The 26,468-nt window shown below is 39.2% G+C and overlaps 1 protein-coding gene across 3 annotated transcripts in view; it reads right to left on the reverse strand.

Annotated features, from left to right (window-relative positions):
• LOC135201857 (TBC1 domain family member 2B-like) overlaps window positions 1–26,468 on the reverse strand; it is a 641,388-nt gene that overhangs the window by 268,333 nt on the left and 346,587 nt on the right. For all 3 annotated transcript variants that reach the window (XR_010311621.1, XM_064231151.1, XM_064231152.1), the window contains exon 16: window positions 11,540–11,674. Coding sequence is in view for 2 of the 3 variants with exons in the window: in XM_064231151.1 (XP_064087221.1) it covers window positions 11,540–11,674 (135 nt within the window). In the remaining variant the exon portion in view is untranslated. The remainder of the gene's footprint in view (window positions 1–11,539; window positions 11,675–26,468) is intronic.

The raw sequence follows: 26,468 nt of genomic DNA on the forward strand, positions 1-26,468 counted from the left end.
ACGTCTCAGGCGTCGGAGGCGCTCACGGTAGTAGTAGACCGGGAGCTGTAGCACGGCTCCTCCGTAGTTCGGGGTTTTGTCGAAGGAAGAAGCTAAATGGCAAGGGACCTCTGGTAGTGATTCCACTCGCTCCTTACTATACCGACACTTCTATAAGAAGTGAGCGAGCCATTTATCTTGGCATTATATTGTTTCTTTTTTTCTCTAGGATGAATAGCAATATTTATTCTTCAGAAATAGTATCAAAGGAACCATTTCACAGGGGCGACACAGGTCGTTGCCCAGAAATAGATTTTTCCTTCGTCAAAATCCCTTTTTGTGCTACTCTTGTCTGCATAGATACAGAATGTGTTTGATAGAATACAAACATTATGTCAAAGTGATGTTCATATTTACCCTCATAAACTAGACTGCACAAAAGCCTAATTTTGTCTGATGGTTAATAGTTATTACTGTTCTCCTCAAGAGGATTAAAAAGTTGTGATAACAACAAGTTCCGTAATGAGTTCCATCACAGGTGTCTATTAAAATCTTGCAAAGAAAAATATATTAAGATGGAATCCATGAATTGTAAGTAAACTGAAAATAAACTGAAACCTTTTATAATATAGGCTTATGTCTTCCTCTGAACCTGATGATGAGGGAATTTCAGAATTGCTCTATGTATTCTTTATTTCACTATTTAAACTATCTAGGAAGAATAGTACATATATAATCATAATAATAGAGCAAAACAAATTTGCAAGGAAGTTAAGCACAAAGATTTTCCTCAATATGTACATTTGTTTTACATAGCCTGAAATAATATGGCACGGCCTTAGGTTTTCAGCTAACTGCATTCATACATATCCTATTATAATTAAAAAATCATAGATATTTGCAAGGTTTTATTTGACATGGTGAAGGGGCCTTTTATAGTAAGCACCTGTTAGACTTGTATAAAGGCTCTGGTTGGTTCAATAGTAAACACTTGCTTTATCTTCATGCATTCTGTAGAAACCAGTGTTTTAAGTGCTCCAAACATGTTCTTGACATATGTGACTAAAAAGATCATTTATATTTAATTAATAAATATTGATATGTCAGAAACAGGAGCAATAAAGTGTCTTTCATTTTCATAATTTAATTTGCATTTTAAAGAAACCTATCTACAGGAACTTGAAATTATGGCACAAGTATCAGATTCTCATAACAATAGCAATGCTCTCATAGGAAATGAACTGAAAAATTATATTTTTATTCTATAAGTATCATGAAAAGTGAAATAAAATAAAAAGTTGAAAGGCCCATTGAAACTTCAAAGAGAAGAACTAACCAAAAAATAAGTCATGGAATATGATGGCCCTTTCATTAAGATAGCAGTCTATGGACCCGCCATGGTGAAAGAGTTCAGTGAAAAAGAGTTCAAAGTTCCATTTATTGATATTTAAAATTCAATTGGTGAGGAATCAGAATTTTTCTAATATAGAAACAAGAACAAGACAAGGGATCTCCTCTTAGCATATGTAAGGATGATTCTCCTTTACAATGGCAAAGTAAAGCAATTTATCACAATTTAAGAATCAAGAATACGTAGTAGTAAATGGTTACACAGCTGCTGCCAATCAAAATCTATTATGAGGAGGACATATGCTTCAGTCACTAAAGTTATGCCTTCAGCAATATAAAGAGCTCTAAGCTCAGAGGGCAGTATCACATCAACAACTACTCCATAGATAAGTGAAAAGGAAAGCTAACATGCTGGTGCCTAGGAGCTTTCAGAGCTGCAGATGGCATATGTACAGGTACAAAAAAACAGCAGACACAATCAAAGCATGAAATGACTGTAAATGTTAAAATAGCAAAGCAAACAAAATATTCTATGGAGGAAAATATCTGTAGCAACAATTATATGGTAGTTTAAAGCTCTCCCTTTGGTAAAAATTAATTATTCTTTAGCAGGAATGTTCACTTTTCTGGAAATACAGACTTTAAAATAATTTGCTTCCTGAATTGCAATATGCTGTATCTCACTTTACTTGTGTATATTCCTTGCTGTGCATAAATTAACCAAGAAATGGAGTTATTCTTGAAAGTATGTCCTCTTATGGTAAATATTCAGCCACTAAGGAAAACCATCAACTAATTTTGTCATCAAACATCACTCCTAGGTATCAAAATGGTAAAAATATGTAAGCATCCAAACAATGGGCTGAGAGGAGGGCTCTCCCAGTAGAATAAACGTTTTTGTGTTTATGGAACATCAAATGCTTTAACAAACAAAATTTTGCATGTGTTCATGCATAATCAATATCTTATTTTACTTACAAAATTGCAAGTAGTATGTAGTAGGTCTTACAGTGCCTCATGAGCAGTCTGTCTGATTTGAAAAAGTCTGTTATAAGAATTAAAAAAAATTTCTTTAAAGATCTAGTGTCTTCCATAGTCCAACCACACAGAACTTGCCTAACATGGTAAAATATCAGCATACTGAAGAGGAATCAGGAACAAATCCAATTTACAAAGAGCAAAAGAAAGTTGTGGACTTGGCTACTAGCTATTAAGATCTTTAGCAAACCATGACCTATTGTGTCTGAAGTTCCACAGGGTAGTGTTTTTGGTCCACTGCTATTTTTAGAGTATACAAGTGATTTGGTGGTTGGCCTGATATGCAAGATTGTTCAGCATGCCAATGATGCAACACCTGTGGGCGTAGTCTCCACTTCAGAGAAATAAAGCTGCCCTTAGTCTCAATCGTGACATGGAGAGGATTAGTGAATGGTGTAGTCGGTGGGGAATGAGGCTGAAATTCGACAAAATGTAAACACTGTTTATTAACAGATCTCATACAGATTTTCCACCCCACCATCCCTTCCAGGTGGATGGGACTCTGCTGAATGGGGTAATTGTACAGGAGGCCTCATATATTTATAACAATGATAAAATAATTGCAACCTGTTTTAAGATATTTATCATTCCTATACTAGAATACTGTTCTCTGGTATGGATGCCTGCTTCTGCCAGAGATTTATCTCCTTTTGATAAAGTGGTTCATGGTGGCAGGTTTCGGTTTCCCAATATCAGCTGCTACAACTTAGACGGTCTCTTGTTTGTCAGTTATTCATACGTTGTATTTCAAGAGATCTTTCACACCCACAATTGCTCCTTGATCCCCTCTTCTTGCCGAGAGGAACCAGATTTGCTGAAAAGCAGCACCAATATGCAGCAAATGTGCTTTGCAATAGAACTTCTCAGTTCCAAAGATCCTTTATTCCTAACATCGTTGGACTGAGGATTTCGTGCAATTGGAACTCAAAAGTTCAAGTGAAGATACAAAGTATTACTACCCTGATACTATTCTTGCATTTTAATACATTTTTATCTATTCATTAATTGGTTTACTACATTTTCTATTTTAACAAGTGATGTCTTCATTCTGTATTTCCCTTTACGTACCTTCTGTTACTTCTTTCTAATGAACACCATTATTCTTTAGAAGCTTGAATGTCAAGTTGATGGCCACTTTGGGCTTGTTCCATATGAATAGGGTTCATCTTCTGAATAATGATACAGGCAGTCCCCGGCTTACGATGGGTTTGGCTTAAGACATTCCGAGGTTACAAGACTTTTTAATTATATTTATCAGAAATTATTTCCAGGTTTACGTTGCATGTTCCAGGGATACGGCGCTTACAGCGCTGATCTGGCAGAAGAAATATAACTTCAAAAATGCAAAATAATCAATATTTGAAGGTAAATGTGATAAGAAAGCAGTTTACATAGTTTTTAAAGCACACAAAGCATTAAAAGTAAGGTTTTCTTAGGATTTTTGACAATGTTCCGGCTTACGACAATTTTCGGCTTACAACACGTCTCAAGAACGGAACCCCCATCGTAACCCAGGACTGCCTGTAATAATAATAATATAATAATAATAATAATAGCTACCATATGCTAAAAAACTTGAAAGGTTTTGTATCAAAGACAAAGGTTGGTGGAGCTTGTCAATCTTCTACCCTCCTTCAACAACTGGTCCTATAAAAAAATGACAACTTTTAATCAATTTGTATTTTTCACAGCTAACAAACCTAAGGTCTTAACAATAGGATAATTCTTCTAATGCCAGATGGAAACCAGTTAAAAACAATCAAAGATTGTAAACGCAAGATCTGTGGCATCTGGCATCCAATGCTTAGTTAAGGTGGAAGCATGTCAACAGTGCGCTAAATCCAGGAATGCACCAGTCTTCCTTCCAACCCAGGATGAAACATAAGAGGGGCAGCTAGCTGTGGGCAGTCAATGTTACGACCTCAGGTTTGTTAATTGATTAAAAATTTGTCATTTGTTCATACATGGAACAAAGCTTCAATCTTAACAATGGGATACTCATACTTAGAGAGAGGTATGAGAATCCTGGACCGACTGGGGATTCGGCAAACACCCTCATTATTCTTGGAAATGAGACTGCTAAAGAAGAAGACCCAAGCCTTTGAGATGTTAGACAGTATTTGGATATCTAATGCTCAGTCCACTGGGTTCAAATACAATGAAACATGACCAGATTCACTGTATTCATGGAAGTCCAAAAGAACTATATATCTGTTCAGGCAACAAACCATGTTAGCTACAAGAAATGGATTTGCCACCACTCCTCACTCCACTTGCTGGAGAGAGGAGATTTTAGCTACTGTGAAGCAGATTTGCATGCTGCTGCTGAGAAGCAGATTTGCATGTTGCATGGAACATGAAAAGTGCTGTTACAGTATGGCTGCAACACTAACCTGCATCAAGCCAGTTCCAGGATATAATGTGTCTACTCTTCAAATGGCCCACAGGAATGGAAAAAGAAGAGAAAAGGGAAAGAAAAGTTGCCAGTCACCTCCCTCATTCCCTACTCCACACAATCATCTTATGCAAGATACAAACTGTCCTGCCAGGGGCACTGGATGAGTCACAATTGTTTAACAGCTACCACTGGACCCTAGGAAAACATGTCCAAGGATCTGTGGGCAACGTTCTTCATGAAGATGAAAGTGAGTGGTTTGAGGCAGTAATGAACCACCATTCAAAACTTATGAAAAGATAAGTACTTTAAAATGCCAGGGAGGAACATAATTCTCTGGTGTCATGCACTTCTGCATGCACCCGATCGGTGGGAGAACTTGACAATGAGAAGTCGGCTTGTCTAAACACCTCACGTAGACAACCAAAAGGGTGTACTAAGACACCTCTTTCTTAACCTGGCCTGTGTTAACACAAAGTAGTAGCCTTGCATGTGAGTTGCTGTTTTGCAGGAAAGAGCTCTCATTAGAGATACTGGATTGACTCTATACATGAAGAGATAAAGATCCTAGTGATTGGAGGCATCTCTCCACAAGAAACTGGTGAAGAAGATTCTGTTAAGGAGGAATCTCTCTTGACTACTCAGCTTGGAGTTAAGGAACTACTAGGGTTAACCAAAGACTTTGGAGCTTGACGAAGGTTGTAGCCATTAAATTACCCCTTCGAATTGTTCCTGTATTTGTGAGCCTCCTCAAAAGGATGGGGTTGTCATCTCAAAGAGCTCCTGGCCTCGGGGGCATGGAGCATACAGGACAACCAAGTCCACATCAGAGATGTTGGAGTTCAGAGCAACTTCCTCAAACTCTACAAAATTTGAGGAAGGTAGGTTTGGGCACTCCATCATTCAGCCTCCCAGAGAATTCCCAGGAGTCATCTTCTCCAACAAACAATTCTGGGACCATGAATAGAAGACCTCTAGCTTCCTGTTGAAGAGATGTCTAACATAGGTCTTTTCCAAGAAGACAGAAAGGATAACATGACAACCCATGGGGATGTCCTATGACAAAATACTCAGCACAGATATGTTCTAAACATCCTACTGTCAACTTGTGCATTATCAAAGTAATTGCACTGTAAACAGGGGAGAAGTCCTTGAGCTACCCAGGAAACATGCATCTCCAACAGAGGAGACATCCTCTGAGGTGATCCCTTATGATGACATACAATCAGTATGCTACTCATCGCAGGAGACGTCCTATGATGATAGGAGCCCCCCACTCCCAGTAATATCTTTAAGGATAAGGTTATGAAGATTGATTGCTATCTCCAGCTGTGAGCAGCAAGCAGTCAATTCAAGTCAAGTATTTCTACTCCGTTTTCTACTCTTACTTCCATAAATGTAGTATTTTGTTTAGTTCCTCTTGCAGTTTAAATCTTTTTATGGTGACGTAATACAGTAGTGCTTCAGGTTACGAAATTAATCCATTCCGAAGCTGTTTTCGTAACCTGGTTTTTTCGTATCCAGAACTACGTTTTACATGTAAATTGCCTAATTCGTTCCAAGCCCTACAAAAACACCACAGTAAATTTTATAATAAAGCTACATTGACCAATAAACAATGAAATAAAACAATTTGGACCTTTCAATATCTATCCTAATCGTTACTGTACCTGTAAATAAAGTGTATTAGTGTACCGGGTACAAGAAATACTGTACGTACATGTATGTATGTATGTAGTAAAATGTGGAACTTTACCTTTCGAGTGAAATGTTGTCCGAAAGTGGTGACAGAGGAGGAAGACAAATGGCAGAAATCTTGAAGACTTAACTTTACGAAACACATTAAAAAATGACAGGAAACATTAACCCCAAACTTTACGAAACACTAACAAATGGCAGAAAACATTAACACTTAACTTTATGAAAAACTTAAAATTAGATTTTTTTTTTTTTGGCCTATTTCTGATTTTTTTTTTCTTTTTACTTTTTTACTTTACATTTTTTTTTAAATTTCAATTTCTTCACCATATCCAATTTACTGTGTTTTCGTATCACTTGGACCTTCCTGTTTGCTTAATACTAAAGGCCTCTTTAAAAAATAACTATCCAAGGAAGATTGCTTCTGCCTGCTTTTGACGATGTTCCTGAAACAACCCAGGCAAATTTCATCGAACTGCGCAAGCATGCAATCTGTGTAAGCCTTTTTGGGGTGCCTCTTTTCTACAAATATTCGCGCTTTATGAAAAAAGCTAGAACATCCTTAATTTCTGCCATTGTCATAGGGTCCTCCTCCTCCTCCTCCTCCTCCTCCTCCTCCTCGCTGCTGCTAGAGAATGCTTCTTGAACGAAATTATGTTGCATGGTCTCCAACTCCTTCAGATCATCCGTCGTAAGCTCCTCTTGGTGCTCCTTGATTACGGGCTGCTCTGTGAGCAAGAGCCCATGTTGACACAAGGTCAGCTTAATCAAAAACAACAACTCCTTGAGAAGGTCATTGATGTCATCCTCGTCGACGACCAGCCCCATGGACTTGCCAAGTGCAACGATCTCGTCAAGATCTGGTTGCAAAACAGTTTCAGGATCGTCAACTGTTTCTGAATCTGCATCAGCTTCGCCCACGTTGAATCCCTTGAAGTCTCAGGCGGATATGGCATCAGGCCAGATTTTCTTCCACAAAGAATTCAAGGTTCGCCTCGAAACCTCCTGCCAAGCTTGATGGATAAGTTGGATGCATATCACAACATCGAAATGCTCCTTCCAAAATTCATGCAGGGTGAGGTTTGTGGTATCGGTGATGTCGAAACATCTCTTGAAAAGGTGTTTCGTATACAGCTTCTTGAAGTTCGATATCACTTGCTGGTCCATGGGCTGGAGGAGAGGGGTGGTGCTGGGCGTAAGATAAAGAACCTTGATGAAAGAGTACTCTGCTAGGATATCTTCCTCAAGGCCAGGAGGGTGAGCAAGGGCATTGTCCAACAACAGCAGACATTTCAGAGGGAGGCGCTTCTCTTCCAAGAATTTCTTCACGGTCAGGCCGAAACACAGATTTACCTACTCAGTGAACAAAAGCCTCGTTACCCAGGCTTTCACATTAGCCCTCCACATCACTGGAAGCTTCTCCTTTAGCACTTTGTGGGCCTTCAAGGCTTGAGGAGTCTCCAAATGATTGACAAGTAGGGGCTTCACCTTGCAATCCCCACTGTTGTTAGAACAAAGTGCAAGCGTAAGCCTGTCTTTCATAGGCTTATGCCCGGGTAGCTTCTTCTTTTCCTCCATGATCTACGTCCGACGAGGCATTTTTTCCAAAAAAGGCCAGTCTCATCACAGTTGAAGACTTGCTGAGAACTGTAGCCTTCCTTGATTGTCATCTCATCGAGCATCTTAATAAAGGCTTGGGCCGCATTCGTGTCTGAGCTGGCAGCCTCCCCATTCTGCACCACCGAATGGATGCCAGTTCATTTATGAAATTTATCAAACCAACCACGAGAAGCATTGAAGTCTGGGGTTGCCTTCAATGTCCCTTCTCCAGCATCGTCTTTGGCCTGAGAACTCAGATCACCAAAAATGGCCCTGGCCTTCTGGCAGATTACCGTCTTGGTTATCGTATTGCCAGCAATTTCCTTGTCCTTAGTCCATATGAGAAGCAGCCTCTCCATATCATCATGCACATGGCTCCTCTTGTTGGAAAAAATAGTCACGCCTTTGGAAGGTGCAGCTGCTTTGATGGCTTCCTTCTGCTTAAGGATGGAGCTTATCGTCGACGGATTTCAGCCGTATTCCTTAGCGATCACACTCAACCTCATGCTAGCCTCATACTTCTTAATTATCTCCACTTTTGTCTCCATAGAAAGCATCCTCCTCTTTCTGTGAACTTCAGCAACATTCTTGGGACCCATGGCTAATAACGTAAGTAATTAAGTTCACACACTAGATAAAGTAACTTACAGTACAACGAAAGCAAAATCACTAACACGAATTTATATTAACGAACGAAATCTTCGTGAACGAATGAATTCCATGTGTGTACGATAGCGCTGCCGAAACGAAATAGTCGAGGAACTCCTTTAGGAGAACCAATAGGAAGGCAGGATCTTACAGTGGTAACTAGCATCAAGAACCAATGGGAGAGCAGGAGGATGGTGGCGAGTCTACTTAGTTGGAGCTGCATGAGTTTTAAAATTGTTCTCAGTGGCCTGGGAGAATGTCGGACTTTACAGTACACCCTTTCGCAACCTGAATTATTTTCGTACACAGAAGCAAAAAAATCTTTGTCTTTGCCTTCTCCATAGGGACTTTTGTATGTAGGGGTTTGACTGTATTTCATAATCAGTAACTGTTCTCTTCACCAGAAAGAGTAAAAGCAATGATATAAATAAGAGATCTATAATAATTCAGTGCCTGTTACATTCCACAAAACATATTTCACTAATATATTAGTTACTTCTTGAAACAAAAAAAATTCTAGGTATCACAACAGTACTAACCCAGAAAAGAATGCAAGTAATAAATGCTGTGAAGTGCAAAAAGTGAGGCTTATTAACCAGCTCCAAAAGTATCAAAGGAAACAAAGGACTTTGACATTGGCATAGCACTTACATTAATTCACTTTTGTGAGATATTACGTGATAATGTACAATATACATATGTATAAAACAAATAAAAAATATGCTGGAGTTTCTTTGATGCAATAAAGTTTTCTGTACAGCATATAATCAAGGTCATTTGAAATAGATCTATCTTTTGGTGGTCTCAGTATAATGCTGTATGAGCTGTGGCCCATGAAACATTAACCATGGGCCGGTGGTGGCCTGTCCTAAATCGTTCCCAGACGCATGATTGTGGCTAACTTTAACTTTAAATGAAATCAAAACTACTGAGGCTAAAGGGCTCCAATTGGTATGTTTGATGACTGAGAGGGTGGATGATCAACACCAATTTGCAGCCATCTAGCCTCAGTAGTTTTTAAGATCTGAGGGCAGACAGAAAAAGTGCACAGACAGACAATGCCATCTCAGTTTTCTTTTACAGAAAACTAAAAATTGGAAATGTCTACTGACTGTAGTGTATTTATCTTTCACCCTTACTGGGCAGATAGACTCTCAGGAGTAGTAATAACAGGTGACGGGTGATGGATGGAATGATCCTGGGGAGAAGCAATACGTACTACGTACTTTCGATTTGGAAGGAATCGGGTGGGAAGGAGGTGCCACTACTTCTAAAGCCCATAAATTCACTAATGGCAACTTTTAGACTGGATAAGATGTGAGACTGGGTGGCTCAGGGCTTAGTTTCGGTCTTGACTTCAAGGGAGGATGTAGTACTGCCTTCTCTGTCTAACATGACATCTTTTTGTAAATTTGCTCATAAATATACCAAAGGTTGCTGTTGGTTTTAGTTCTTATCTTTTATGATATTCTGTCAGTTATAAATGTAATTTTGCAAAGAAAAGTGCAAGGAAATATTAGAAAAAACATTTATTAGGCCAAAAAGGCTACTGCATCTTCGTTCTCGGTAAGTTTACGTAAATTTTTTATAACAAATATGCTCAAAATTTGTTACTTATTTTATTTCTTATCTGTTTTGATATTGTGTGATCTGTAATTATAATTTTATATAATATAATACTAAATTAATTTATCAGAAAAACCTTGTATAACTTCGTAAAATTTACGACTGTCTTTTAAAAGAGGCCCCACAACAGGTTGTCAATAGCCATTTTCAACTTCTCATGAAAGGTAGGGGAACTTGAAAATTTTTTTTTCCTTACACCATGTGCATTTGCAAATCGTTCTCTTTCCACTGATGAGATTTTTTTTATTTTGCCGACCTCAAAGTTTACCCGGTCTGGGGTGCTGCACACTGATAAATTGCATTGAACCTTTATAAATCTTCCCCAAACTCTTCAATTCACGTCAAAAGTAATGAACAGCTTCTAACTTTTTATCATGACTTGGTATTGATGGATAGTGCAGTAAAAATAAAATCAAGTGATTCACCACCACAAAAGACTTTTTGGTCATTCACCACCAAAAAAAGAATTTTTGATCAAAGTGTATATTTATTGAAAATTACTCACCACTTTTCCTAAGCAGAGGCTAGAAACTGTTTGAGTCAACAAATATCGATATAAAATAGAACTACCTCCTTCTTGGACTATGCATGAGAAATAAACATGTACACACTTGAAATAGTTACTATCTAAAAATTACCCTAGAAAATTATAAACAACACACAGTAGAACATATCCTGTATAGGTCCACACAATGCTGTATATATTGATGAGTCCAACCTTCAAAACATACAAGTTTTCCTTGCCTAACAATGGCTCTATTTTCATATTAGGACCAGCCAATAAAATTATTATATGAAATTTTTGGTAACTGTAAGTGCTATGGAAACCCTTCAGAATTATTATCCAAAATAAAGTTAGAATTCTTTGCTCTAACCAAGACCTAATTCTCATCAAACAAGAATGACAATAAAGTTGGGTAGTTTAAGTTTATGTCAGTAAAATCTTGTTTGCAGCTGTGTGAAGATATATACAGTATATACTGGTATTGTAAACACAATTTATGATTACCTCTGAATATACACCTTGTATAGTACTAAGTACTTGTTCTTTTCATTTAGGTTCTTTAAACATATTTTATTCATATAGTCTATATTTACTACTCTCCTTGATGGGTGTTACTCAGTACGCATACAGAATAATTTAAATACGTACAGCAATTGCACTCTAAGCAGAATTCACACAATGATACTTAAGTATTTACTTACCTCTTGAAGCCTAGGGATATCTGTGATGGGCTCTGGCACCGAGCGTAAAAATGAAAAAATCTCCATGTAGTCACAACGTTCAAGCACTCCCTCTTCACACAGCTTCAATATGGCAAGGGCATATCTGAATAATACCTGGATGAAAAAAATAATCCTGTCAGAATTTATTTCATGAAGAAAGTCAATCATTTTTAAATAAAAAATTAAAATACATGTACAGTATTGTGAAATGTCCTATCAACACTCCAAATCAAATCAATAATTTTTCAATTAAGGAAAAATAATCTCAGAGGATGTAGCATTAAAGCCAAAAAGGAAAAATCAGGTTTTAAGGTCGTTTGGTAGTCGCTGTTGAGTCCTCAAGGAGTTATCCATCGATGGTGTGCCTGCACTCTCCATGGTGACTAGACAAATGATTAGAGGAGCTTGTGAAATTTTGTGAGATTTTGAATGAAGGGAAGGAGTGACCAACTAGAATACATTGCTGATATCGTCTACTATAATGTACTACCAAGTGTTTTGGCTGAAAATGTGGTAAAGCCCTTTATGACCTCATCAATCCAAGATGCCCACCGCTATGTAGATGCTCTTAGATTTTTATCTGTAACTCATTTTAGAATTGACCTATGAAAAAATTTCATCAATAATGATTTGTTTAATATGAAAAACAAACAAAAAAGTATAGCAGTTTTAATTTCATAAATCCTACAATTTGTGAGATATAACCATTTTTTTTTTAATTTGTCACCGTATTTATCCTACTTCTCATTGCATTCCCATTAGTTACTGACTTCAAAGTTATCACAAGGAAAATGTAATTTAAAAATAATTTGCTCACCGTATAATAAAGAACTTAACACACAAAGATGCATTTTTTTTATTATCTCCTGCAGTGTTGCCAGATAGGGCTACAATCCACAGATAAGACAATACTGGTTTCCTGTCTTTCTTATACAAGTACTTACAGTGTCCCAAAAACTAGCTGATATTTATGAGTTCTACACTTATAATTGTTTTTCCCAGATATATTCTCACTGAATCTGTTAGGCTATCACCTCATGTAGGCTACCACCTAGACTATTGTAGACATTGTTATCTAAAAGATTGCCTAAATTAATAATAAATTATGGAATATTTCAATAACTAAAACTTCTAGATCCAGTGAAAAATTCTCCAAATTTGGTGATTTTAACAAATAGCAAACAAGAGACCACTAGAAAGCACCGACCATGTGCTTGCAAACCAATTGCTGGTTTTCAGCTTTCATATCAAAAATAAATATGTACTACTTGTTCCAAAGTTTAAACAACAATTTTTAACTGGAGCTTAAAAATAAGCACTTAACTTTCAAGTTTAGATGTTTCTCTGACCCTTGATGAAAAAATTTAGAATTGAAGTGATCTTTAGTGAAGAGCACTGGCTTGAAGTACAGTCAAACCCCGCTATTTGCTGACCCACAATTAGCGCACTTGGCTATCCACAGTGTTTTCTATAGACTGTATATACCCATTATTCACCGAAAATTCCCCTATTCACGGTATTTTTCATTGAGACATATTCACAAATTACTGTATTTTTATAATTCCTTGACTAAATAAATTTTTTGTGATAAAACTATTAAAATAATTAGGTTATTATATGCATTTTTAATCTTTTTAATTTTAAAATTTTAACTATCAAATCAGGTAGTTCTAAGAATTTTTAGAGGGGTTTTAACCCTCTTACGCCGAAGCGGTAAAAAAAAATTGTCTCCCGTGTGTCGGAGGTGTTTCAGAGTGAGCGCGGAAGCGGAAAAAATATTTTTTTCAAAAAATCACAGCGCTCTTAGTTTTCAAGATTAAGAGTTCATTTTAGGCTCCTTTTTTTGTCATTAGCTGAAGTTTAGTATGCAACCATCAGAAATGAAAAAAATTATCATTATCATATATAAATAATGCGATATATGATAGCGCAAAAACGAAATTTCATATATAATTTTATTCAAATTGCGCTGTGCGCAAAACGGTTAAAGGTAACAAGTTACTTTTTTTTCGTTGTAATGTATACTAAATTGCAATCATTTTGGTATATAACACATTGTAAAACGATAAAAGCAACACAGAGAAAATATTATCACAAAATAATGCAAGAATTCGTAACGCATGGATGTAAACAAATACTTTTTTCAAAAAAATCACCCCATAAATCTAAATATTGTCTAGAGACTTTCAAATTTTCTTCAAAATGAAGAACAAATGATTGAATATTACTATACCGTAAGAGTATTAGCTTACAATTGCAGTTTTTTACCATATCTGACGAGTTAAAGTTGACCAAATGTCAAATTTTTTTATATATATTTTTTTTATATGCAATTATTTCGGAAATAACAAAAGCTACAACCATCAAATATTTTTCGTTTTATTCTAAATGAAATTGCGCACATTTTCATATGTAAAACTCTATGAAATGCCTAATATGAAACGGAGAAAATATTCCGAGAATGGGACGTACGCATTTCGGAGATTTGTGGCGGAGAATCCGCGCGCGGAGGGAAGGAAAGATTTTTTTTTATTCACCATAAATCTAAATATTTTGCTAGAGACTTTGAATTTGTTTCTAGATGAAGATAAATGACTGAATATTACTAGACTGTAAGAGTTTTAGCTTACAATTGCGTTTTCGACCATTTCGGTAGAGTCAAAGTGAACCGAACGTGGTTTTTTTTTATTTATCGTGATTTATATGCAAATATTTTAAAAATGAGAAAAGCTACAACCTTCAATTATTTTTGTCGTATACTACATGAAATTGCACACATTTTCATATATAAAACTTTATGTAACGGCTAATTTAAAATGGTGCAAACATTACCACAATCGCACATATGATTTTTTCGGAAGAGTTACCGCGCGGACGTAAGGAAAATTTTATTTTTTTCATAAATTCACCATAAAACGAAATATTGTGCTAGAGACTTCCAATTTGTTGCAAAATGAAGGTAATTGCTTGAATATTACTAGAATACAGTGGTACCTCGAGATACGAAATTAATCCATTCCGAGACGGCCTTCGTATCAAGAGTTTTTCGTATCTTGGAACACATTTTACACGTAAAATGGCTAATCCGTTCCAAGCCCTCCAAAAACACCCCAGTAAATTATATTTCCAGGCCTAAAACACATGTTCTAGGGTTACGACGGAAGAAATATGACTCCAAAAAGGCAAAATACTGTACATACTTAGAGTAATATTCAACTGCATGTAATAGTTCAACCCCATTTTCACTGCATATCTTAGACTTTAGGCATGTCCCTTAGCAGTAAAAGCCTAGCCTATGTTAGCGGTTGCTACTGTAGCCTAGTCTATGATTCTGACATCTAAACCTAAGACCCAAAAGCTTAGAATATGCCAATAAAATGTATAAATAATCAGTATGTACTCATTTCAAATAATTATTAATTAATCATTAACTATAAAACACAAACAAACAAAAAACAAACCTTCCAATCGATTGTTTACATTCTCAGCTCTTACCCGTCTTACGAGTATCGAACGAGCGCCAAGCAATCATTTTTCCTAGCACACAGTAAGCCATACATTGTCATTAGTATCTCTCTTCAACTAATGAAACCACCAAACAGTATAATAACCATTCATTTCTATTCTTTATTCTATCTTTACCTAATGGAGATACCGAGTTACTGACAGCTATAATGAAACATACGTAATACGTATACGTAACGTAATAATAAAACAGAAGAAGAATTCTAAAAAATGCGTATTTGTTGGCAGTCTGATTTATTTTATATTTTATGATATCTAATTCCCATTTTTTTTTATTAAATGTATTGCATGTACTCATTTCAAATAATTAATATTAAGTAACCATTAACTATAATAAACAAACAAAAAAAAGCTTCCAAACATCTGTTTACATCCAGCACTTACGAGTATCGAACAATCGCCAAGCAATCACTTTTACACAGTAAGCCATAAATTTTCATTATCTCTCTTCAACTACTAACTACTGAAACTACCAAACAGTATAATAACCATTCATTTCTATTCTTTATTCTATCTTTATCTAATGTTCTTTTTTTCTACTAAATGTATTGCATGAATACTAAGTTTTTCAATTTACAGCAACCTTTTACCAATAGAATACTTAAAGCACAAGGGGTAGATGCTGACCAATAGGAGAGCAGGACCTTATGGGGTGACTAGCATCAGGAACCAATGGGAGAGCGGGAGGATGGTGGCGAGTTTACTCAGTTGGCGGCGCGGGAGTTTTAAAATTGTTCTCGGTGGTCCGGGCAAATCTCGGGACTTTATAGCAAAACCTTTCGTATCTTGAAAACTTTTCGTATGTAGAGCAGTAAAATTTTTCGTATTGGCTTTCGTAACTTGGATTTTTCGTAAGTTGAGCCTTTCGTATCTCAAGGTACTACTGTATAAGCGTTTCAGCTTACAATTGTGTTTTTCGACCATTTCGGTAGAGTCAAAGTTGACCGAAGGTTGAAATTTTGGCAATTATCGTTATTTATATGAAAATATATCAAAACTGATAAAAGCTAAAACCATGGATTGTTTTTAGTTGTATTGTGCATGAAATTGCGCACATTTCCATATATAAAACTTTATATAACGGCTAATTTTAAAATGGTGCAAACATTACCACAATCGCATGTATGATTTTTTCGGAAGAGTTACCGCGCGGACGTAAGGAAAAAGGTTTTTCATAAATTCACCATAAATTGAAATATATTGTGCTAGAGACTTCCAATTAGTTGCAAAATTAAGGTAAATGATTGAATATTACTAAAATATAAGAGTTTTAGCTTACAATTGCGTTTTTCGACCATTTCGGTAGAGTCAAAGTTGACCGAAGGTTGAAATTTTGGCAATTATCGTTATTTATCCCTCTTACGCCGAAGCGGTAAAAAAAAAATTGTCTCCCGTGTGCCGGAGGTGTTTCAGAGCGTAGGAGCGCGGAAGGAAGCGGAAAAAATAAGACAACAGATTTTTTCAAAAAATCACAGCGCTCTTAGTTTTCAAGATTAAGATTAATTTTTGGCTCCTTTTTTGTCATGGCTGAAGTTTAGTATGCAACCATCAGAAATGAAAAAAATTATCATTATCATATATAAATAATGCGATATATGATAGTGCAAAAACGAAATTTCATATATAATTGTACTCAAATCGCACTGTGCGCAAACGGTTGAAGGTAACAAGTTACTTTTTTTTCTTTGTAATGTACACTAAATTGCAATCATTTTGGTATATAACACATTGTAAAACGATAAAAATATTATCACAAAATAATGCATGAATTCGTAACGCGCGGACGTAACAAATATTTTTTTTCAAAAATTCACCATAAATTCTAAATATTGTCCTAGAGACTTCCAATTTCTTTCAAAATGAAGACAAATGATTGAATATTAATATATACACGTAAGAGTATTAGCTTACAATTGCAGTTTTCAACCATATCTGACGAGTTAAAGTTGACCGAATGTCGAATTTTTTATATATATATATTTTTTATATGCAATTATTTCGGTAATAAGAAAAGCTACAACCTTCAAATATTTTTCGTTTTATTCTACATGAAATTGCGCAAATTTTCATATATAAACCTCTATGAAATGCTAATAGGAATGAAAGGAGCAAATATTCCGAGAATGGGACGTACGCATTTCGGAGATTTGTCGGCGGAGAATCGCGCGCGGAGGGAAGGAAAGATTTTTTTTTAAATTCACCATAAATCTAAATATTTTGCTAGAGACTTCGAATTTGTTTCAAGATGAAGATAAATGACTGAATATTTACTAGGACTGGTAGAGTTTTCAGCTTACAATTGTGTTTTTCAATCATTTCGGTAGAGTCAAAGTTGACCGAACGTGGTTTTTTTTCTATTTATCGTGATTTATATGCAAATATTTTAAAAATGAGAAAAGCTACAACCTTCAATTATTTTTAGTTGTATTCTACATGAAATTGCGCACATTTTCATATATAAAACTTTATGTAACGGCTAATCTAAAATGGTGCAAACATTACCACAATCGCACGTATGATTTTTTCGGAAGAGTTACCACGCGGACGTAAAGAAAATGTTATTTTTTTCATAAATTCACCATAAATCGAAATATTGTGCTAGAGACTTCCAATTTGTTGCAAAATGAAGGTAAATGCTTGAATATTACTATAATATAAGCGTTTTAGCTTACAATTGCGTTTTTTTACCATTTCGGTAGAGTCAAAGTTGACCAAAGGTTGAAATTTTGGCAATTATCATTTTTTATATGAAAATATCTCAAAACTGATAAAAGCTACAACCATGGGTTGTTTTTAGTTGTATTGTGCATGAAATTGCGCACATTTCCATATATAAAACTTTCTATAACAGCTAATTTTAAAATGGTGCAAACATTACCACAATCGCATGTATGATTTTTTTCGGAAGAGTTACCGCGCGGACGTAAGGAAAAATTTTTTTCATAAATTCACCATAAATCGAAATATTGTGCTAGAGACTTCCAATTTGTTGCAAAATTAAGTAAATAGTTGAATATTACTACAATATAAGCGTTTTTTAGCTTACAATTGCGTTTTCGACCATTTCGGTAGAGTCAAAGTTGACCAAAGGTTGAAATTTTGGCACTTATCGTTATTTATATGAAAATATTTCAAAACTGATAAAAGTTACAATCATGAATATTTTTTTGTTGTATTCTAAATGAAATTGCGCACATTTTCATATATAATACTTCATGTAACGGATAATTTACAATGGTGCAAAAATTATGTCAAAGTGACGAAATAATTTTTGAGATGTGTCACTAATACTTTTTAGTGCGATAAGAAAGAAATTTGCGCTTGCGCGCCTGCGTAACGATTGTAAACAAAACAACGCCTTGATCCGTGAACAAACTCCCAGCATCTCCCAAGGCACGTGATTCAAAAGTTTTCGGCTGGTAGGCCTATAAGGTATTTTTCCGCGAATTTTAAAAAAAAATTTTTTGAGCCGACGTATGGTACGTCCATTCAGAAATCGGGGGAGATTTTGACTCGACGTTTAATACGTCCATTCGGCGTTTAAGGGTTAACAGGCCTGGTTGTAAACAAGATGGCTGACACTCAAGCGCAATAGTCACTTCTTCCAGATTTTGACATGGGAAAAAACTGAGTTCAGCCTTGCTGAAGATGAGAGAAAATGCCCTCTTGACTTTGAGTCCATCGTCACGTGTCATAGTGTTTATCATTACAACACAATAACCAGCTACAAGATCAGGCTAAAAGATAATTAATATTTGATATTAGTCTGGTCACCACGGGGTGCTGGCACACCATGGAAGGGTAATGCCTTGAGGACGAAACAAGAGACTATACTATCAAAAATACATAAATAAAGCTGAAAACTTATCCAAGCTGCCAGAAGTAATCTTCTTTATATGATCACCCTTATTCATTTTATTTATTATGACATGAAATGCAGGTAAATATTTAATGAGCAGTAATTCCATACTAAAACTCCAATTTTTCTCATGGTGTGCCTAGCAATTCACATTGCTGCTTTATTTATAATAAAATCTTTCTTGCATCTTATCTTTTGTTCTATGAGATAGTATACCGTACTTGCCTCCTCCTATTTGACAACTGTCAACAACAATCTGCTTCTATGAGAATTACAGATATCAACAAAACAACTGAGCAACCAACACATAACAACAGTACTTCTAGGACACTGGTTGAAGATATACATATCTCCCCTTGGCTAGAGAGATGCAGGTTATGGCTGCAAGGTACAAGGTGCTACACCAATCTACTAACCTAAACTCCCTAATCATGATTTGTGCTTCATTATCCAGGCTCCATTCTCAGTGCATCACCCTTACTCTATGTAATGGTGATACATCTCCAATATCTGTCTTAGTAACTGGCATCAGATACTTGTCCTACATTCATATCTGTGCCTATCATGGCGATATATCTGACCCGGTCACTCACACTGAGCAATCCAGCTTTAGGTATCCATATCTTAGGTTCTTATCAAGATGCACTGTACCATCATTCACTCTCAAGCCGCTGCCTTAATGGCTGTACGACCAACACATCAATTTGCATACAATGCAGTATTGCTGCTGAACCAATATCTTATGCAAAGAGCAAATCCAAGTACTAACTGTTCAAATCTGAAATTAATGTTATATGCATGCCTGACACATCTTAGGGGACAAATTAAAGCTCTGTACATTCTTCAATCATAATCTTATTATCCAGGTGACTCGCAATGTGATGTAGTATGTATTATATCACCCATAATGTAATGCAGTATGTATTATACTATGTGAAAGAACTCAAGATGCACTGCATAGGTAAAGCACAGAAAATTTATATTAACAGTAATATGAGGAAAATTTAAACAGATGAATTTATAACTTGAGACCAACGTTTGAAATTTGTAATATCAAACAAATTTAAACTGACAATCAATGAAATAATACCCTTAAAGAGATTACAGTACCTTCTAAGGGTGTTATTGGGACCTTCTATGGATGCAGGTTTTTTTCTATACCTACACCAACTCAGAATAGTCTGGCATATTCATTAAAAGTCTTTTACTGTTGATACACTTGACAACACAAAACACTAAAGTTCTCACCCTTTACAAACTGTAATTTTTTGTTGAGTAGAAAAGGGTCACTAACCTGGTAAACATCTCTTCTGGAGGGCCACTCCAAAATATACAGCTATTCTTCAATCTTGGATGTTGCCACAGCCTATGAAAAGGGGGTCTCTCACTATCTAGGATTGGAGTTCCCTTGCTTATGCATACACTTAGAACATACTTTTCTGTCAGCTCCCTCTTCCTCTTGCTTTTTGAACAGTGTAGGCAGGCTTAGTAGAAGGCCATGGGTGCCTGACAGTTTAGCGAGAGGTGGCCTTACCCTTATCATTTTCTTTTTCTTTATCTTTACCGTGACTTCTTTTTAAAAACCATCACTACTGTCCTTCCAATAGCGTGTGTTAAATCTGGAGATGTTTTTGTCTTTGTTGGGTGTGCTGGCTCTTCCCAATTAACCAGTTTAATTCCAGCAATATATGTGTCTTTGTATGGGCATATAATTTTCTATTTTACATGTACAATATACAGGCAGTCCTTGATTATCGGCAGACTCGGTTATCGGCGATCCGGTTTTCTGGGCTCAGCTCGTGTCGGCCTATGAAAGTATCCTTAATATCATTCTTTCTAGGCAAAATTAATCTAAAATTACCAGAGAAAAACAAAATTAAGAAAATGTCAGTAAAACTGACTCGCTCACTCTATAAAAGAAGTGTCGGTATGAGAATAGGGGCGAGTGGGAACACTACCACGAGTCATTCACCATTTAGACCTTCCAATCTAAAATCCCCACCAGAGAGAGCTGATACTAAGGGGTGATGCGGCCGCTACTACTACTACTACCGACGCCACGGACAGCAGCGCCCCTAGCGGTCATCCTTAATTATTAGACGGTACACGTTGTACGCTTTTTTCTTTCGTGCCGTGTTATCTTTGGATTTATCTCCTATTCACCATGGAACGTGCTTGCCATCGCATCGGCTAAGTTAAGTGCCTCATAAGTAGTATTTACCGTATTTTAGTCTTCCAGGGACCAGTATTTTCCTTCTAATAGGTCATATACGGTTTCCCGGTCGACTCGTGGCGGCGCCATGCCGCCTCATGTTAAGAATTCCCGTTCTTCCATACTGGGACTTCCTATACTTATGGGCTTACTATATCACGTTCATCGTTTTTTACATCGTTTTTATAGCTAGGTCAGCCCTTTTACCATTTCTCTTAGTTTGGAATTTTTTTTAGGGCTATTCTGTGTTTCTGGCCCAGCATCCCGGCTCTTGCTCTTCATTGGCTATCGCTGGCTCCGAGTAGTCAACTGTTCCTCGGAACAGTTTGCCTCCTCCTGGGCTCCTTTTTCTTTTACTAAAGTGTCTTTTTTCCACCTTTTACGATGTAATTTTAGTTTTATTTAGGGTGTTAGGCTAGCCTAGGTGCATGTCCCATGCGTTGGTACAGTCTGGTTCACGTGGCCCTTCCACGGTTGTGTTGCTATCGCGGCTTAGGCCACTTGCGGTCACGTGTTCCATAGCACCTTACCCTTCCCCTTCCCTCCCTACCAGGTATAGGGAGGGGTCTGGGGGACTCCTTGGTTACCATGACAACCTCAGTAGCCTTCCTCCCTCTTTCTCTGAGGAGGCCAGGAGTTCCTCCCAGCTGGGGTATAGGGCGACCACTTGTCTCGGGTACCGGGTCACCGAGCGGGTAGTTGTTGGGACGGGGAGGAGTAGGCCACCCCCCCTCTCTCTCCCTACCGCCGCGTTACGCCGGAAACCCCCCCCCCATTGCTCAGTCCCACCTTTCCCCTACTGTAACGAACGGAGCCTCCGTTATAGTTCGTTTCTGGCCTCCGCCAGCGGGCGGGGTGGCTCACTACTAGTGGTCTATTGCTTGCCTGCTATATCCTGCCTTTTTCCGCTACCGGAGGAGAGCTTTCTTCTTACCCGGGCACTCTTCTAGTAGACGGGGAAAAGATTTATACATATTTCGTTATAAATATAAGGATGTACCCTAATTTTACGGTGAATTTTAGTATTGAATCTAACTGTGTGTATACCATCTCCGTCGTTCTCCGTCGTGGTTTCATGGCTCACCACCACACCTGGTTGGATATTTTCTCTTGTCTCCGGCTTAGCCTTAGACAACTCCAACCGCCTAGTTACCACACGTATTATGGCGGGGCTCTGGTTTAATCTAACTTTCACGCTCCGGCATGCAGCGGAGCAATTGTTAGGCTGTAAGTGTTCTCCTGATACTTATGTATCTTTCCACTTACAGGCTACCAACTGTCAGGTTCCTGGGGTGTAACGGCGACGACGCTGTACGACCCCTGCGCCCACGATGAGTGCAGGACTCATGCCCCCGTGTGCCACGACCCACAATGCCATGATCGTCTGGCCACCCAGAAGCCTGCACCATTTGCTATGACCTTGTCAGTCAGCTGGTGGGGGGGGTTAACGTCGATTTTGAGACTTCTTTATTCGTATTACTACAATAACACTTAGTCATAAGCTTGTTAAACCCCGTCCCCGCCACTAGAAGCTTCATTTCGCCTTCTCTTTCAGGCTGCCGCCGTGAAGGAAGTCGCCCTAGCAACCCTGAAGGCTTGGGTGGGCGGCTTCGGGAAGAACGCCGCCAAGGGCCAGCCGTACATCATTAGATAAGAAGCTGGCCGTTCAGATCTTCCCCGGCGGCAAATCAACAGGCTACGTTGATCCTATCTCAGCAGCCCCTCTCATCGCTTCCATACAGCAAGAGGTGCAGCAGTCGTTCGGGTCCGTGGCCCCACGCAGGAGCCGGTGGTCCCAGACGTCGCAACTTTGGACCTGAACATCGACCTATGGCGGTAGGGGCGGAGGATTTGTTGGTTGAGGTAGGTGTGTCGGGCGCCCAAGGTCTTTCCTTGGGCGCTCCTGGATCTTCTCCTGTCCCTTCTACTGCTTCTTTTCAAGCTTACGGGATCTGAGATCCCTGCCCGCTCTCCCGCTCTCTCTGTACCCCAAAGGTGAAGGGTACAGAGAGAACAGAAGACCCTCCATAAGACGACTTCTAAGAAGTCGTCGTCGTCTTCTTCAGTAAAGAAGTCTTCGACTTCCTATGCTGACGCGGTGAAGGCTAAGCCGAGCTCTTCGTACTCCAAGAGCTCTAGAAGCAAGGCTTCTAAGGAGAAGGCTCGCGCTCCAGCTGAGCCAATGCCTTCTCCGGCCTCCAACGCATCCACTCCGGCAACGCCGGTTGGAGTAGCGGGACCGAGCGCTTTTGATCCCACTGCATTCTCAGCAGTGGTGATGCAACAGGTAGGAGAGATGGTAGGCTCACAGGTCTCCGCCCTCGGAACCAAGTTTGAACAGATGTTTGCGCAGCTGTCAAACACCCTTAGTCAGTCGGGCCAATCCATCCAAGATCTCTCTAACAGAGTTAGAGAGAATGAGGACCGAGTAGCTGGGCTTTCTCAGGCTCCTCATCCAATCCCCTCCCCAGTAAGCAGGTGCTGGCATTCTCCAGCTACCTCCTTATGAGTCGCTACCAGCCTTCTCCATGGATAACCCATGGAGAGTGGCCGCTTACGCTCCATTTCAAGGACGGTAATGATCTCTGTCCCGGAGTGTGGAACTCGAAGGATTGAGGACTTCGAGTTTTATCCTCCGGGATTGACTCAGCCTTTCATTGGATATGCTAGGCTGACCGTGGCGGCCCTCACTAGGGAGGACAAGATTTCCCGAGAGAACGTGCTATATAGTAGAGAGCACGCACAGCGGGAATGGGTTCACTGCCTGGAGGACTGGGAGTGTACCAACACTAAGCTCCAGGCTTTCAAGAGTCCTTTCACTATTTTTGACGGAGGAGGAGGCCTTCTCTCTTCCCGTTCGCTACCAAAATAGGTGAAGCGACTCTTCAGGCAGTCCCTCAAGGAGTCCTTTCACTATTTTTGCGACGGAGGAGGAGGCTTCTCTTCCGTTCGCTACCAAAATATTGTGGAAGCGACTCTTCAGGCAGTCCTCAAGGATGAAGCCCATGCCACAGCTGAGGGAAGCGGATTCTACTTCTCCGCTCTTTCCAGCCTTTGGAGAATTGTGGGAGACTTGCCTGCCACATTCACGCTTGGTAAGCTTAAACCAGACTGCGCAATGGACCAGTTTGGCGAAAAGCTTCCAAGGCTGCCTGATACTTTGATTCAGGCAGAGTTCGATGCTCGAACTAGATTTGGGAGGTCCCTCAACTCCTTAATTATCACTGAAATGGCGGCACTATCGTATGGCACAGAACCGCTATTCAAGATTCTGGCCAAGTCTCAGCTCCAAACAGTTCAGACGGATGCTTTCGACTTCTTCCAAGCTAGGAGGAACTGCGAAAGCACGTTCTGCAGGGAGTGCACTATTAGGCACGAACCTAATAGACTCCTGGCTTCCAGCATGTGGGGGGCGGACCTCTTCCCAGAGTCCGCTGTGAATGAGGTGCACCATGAGGCTGCTAGGCTCAACCAGAGCCTTAGAGCTAGGTGGGGCATCTCCTCTAAGAGGAAACAAGAATCCGCCCCTGCTGCTGGTAAGAAACTCAAGAAGTCTGGTAAAAGGTTCCAGCCTTACCAGAAACATCAGCAGCAACAGCAGTTCGTTCAGGCCGTCCCAGTTACCCAACAGGGACAACCATCAACCTCAAAACAGGCCCAACCCATCCTCCTGTTGTCCCCTTCCCCCCCCCCCCAGTCGCAAACCCTCAACCTCCTACGCAGTCTCGCCGGCCTTCAACCCTATGTATGAAGGTCAGGCTTACCTCCCTTAATAGCTTTCGAGAGGTAGCAGAGCGCGAGGCACCTTTTCGCCAGCGTGGCACAGGAAGAGCGGCAAGGGGAAGGCAGTTCAGAGGAGGGCGTGGAGGTCAACCCGCCCAACAACAGTGAGGCTCCCCAGGTAGGAGGGAGGTGCTGTCCTCTTCCGTCACAGGTGGGGGTTGGGTTAGCAAATGGGCACAGAGGCCAGAGCATCGTGTCCAAGGGATTGGGTTGGAGTTGGATCAAAGATCCTCCTCCAATCAAATCATTTTATCAGGAACCATCAAAGGAATTGACAGATTACGCGAGGGAAACTCCTTCAGAAAGGAGCTATTGCGAGAGTCAAGCATCTAAAATTTCAAGGTCGCTTATTCAGCGTGCCAAAGAAAGGCTCAACAAAAAGAAGGGTAATCTTAGACTTGTCAAGGCTAAACTCTTTCATTCGTTGCGAAAAGTTCAAATGCTTACCATCTCGCAAGTAGGACCTTACTTCCCCCACCCCGTGGAGCCGTCACATGCTCCATCGATCTTACAGACGCATACTATCATATCCCTATAGCCAGGCACTTCCGCCCATTCCTAGGCTTCAAACTAGGAAATCAGACGTTCTCATTCAAAGTGATGCCCTTGTTCGGTCTGAATGTAGCCCCCAGGGTATTCACGAAAATAGCAGAAGTGGTGGTTCAACAATTGAGAACTCAAGGGATAATGGTAGCAGCATACTTGACGATTGGTTGATCTGGGCACCAACAGTCGAGGAATGTCTCAAAGCCACGGAAAAGGTAGTTCAATTTCTGGAACATCTGGGGTTCCAGATAAACAAGACGAAATCCAGACTTACTCCAGAGTCTCGTTTTCAGTGGTCTAGGAATCCAATGGGATTTGTCTTCCCACAATCTGTCAATTCCGGTGGTCAAACGGAAAGAAATAGCCAAGTCTGTGAACAATTTCTCAAATGCAAACAGACATCAAGGAGAAACCAGGAAAGAATCCTAGGTTCTCTTCAGTTTGCCTCAGTGACAGACATCCTCCTGAAAGCAAGCTGAAAGATATAAACCAGTTTGGCGATCGAGAGCAAACGCCAAATCTCGAGACAAGTTGTCAGTAATTCCACAGATCCTTCGCAATCAGCTCCGTCCATGGACAAAAGTGAAGAACCTGGCCAAACTAGTACCCCTTCAATATCCCCTTCCAGTGTTAACCATTTACACGGATGCCTCCCTGTCCGGGTGGGATGGGGGGGATATTCTCAATTCAAACAAGTTCAGGGGACTTGGTCAGTTCAGTTTCCTCCAGCTCCACATAAAACGTCTTGGGGAGCAATGGCAGTATTTCTTACCCTGAAGAGACTTCTTCCCCCAAAAAAGTCTCATCTAAGACTAGTTTTGGACAGTTGCAGTGGTAGTTCATTGCATCAACAGAGGAGGGTCCAAATCCAAACATGTGAACCATGTCATGATAGCCATCTTTGCACTAGCAGACAAACACAAATGGCATCTGTCCGCCACTCACCTGGCGGGGGTAAGAAATGTGATTAGCAGACGCTTTGT

The sequence above is a fragment of the Macrobrachium nipponense genome, chromosome 28, assembly GCF_015104395.2.
Source record: "Macrobrachium nipponense isolate FS-2020 chromosome 28, ASM1510439v2, whole genome shotgun sequence".
NCBI lineage: Eukaryota > Metazoa > Arthropoda > Malacostraca > Decapoda > Palaemonidae > Macrobrachium > Macrobrachium nipponense.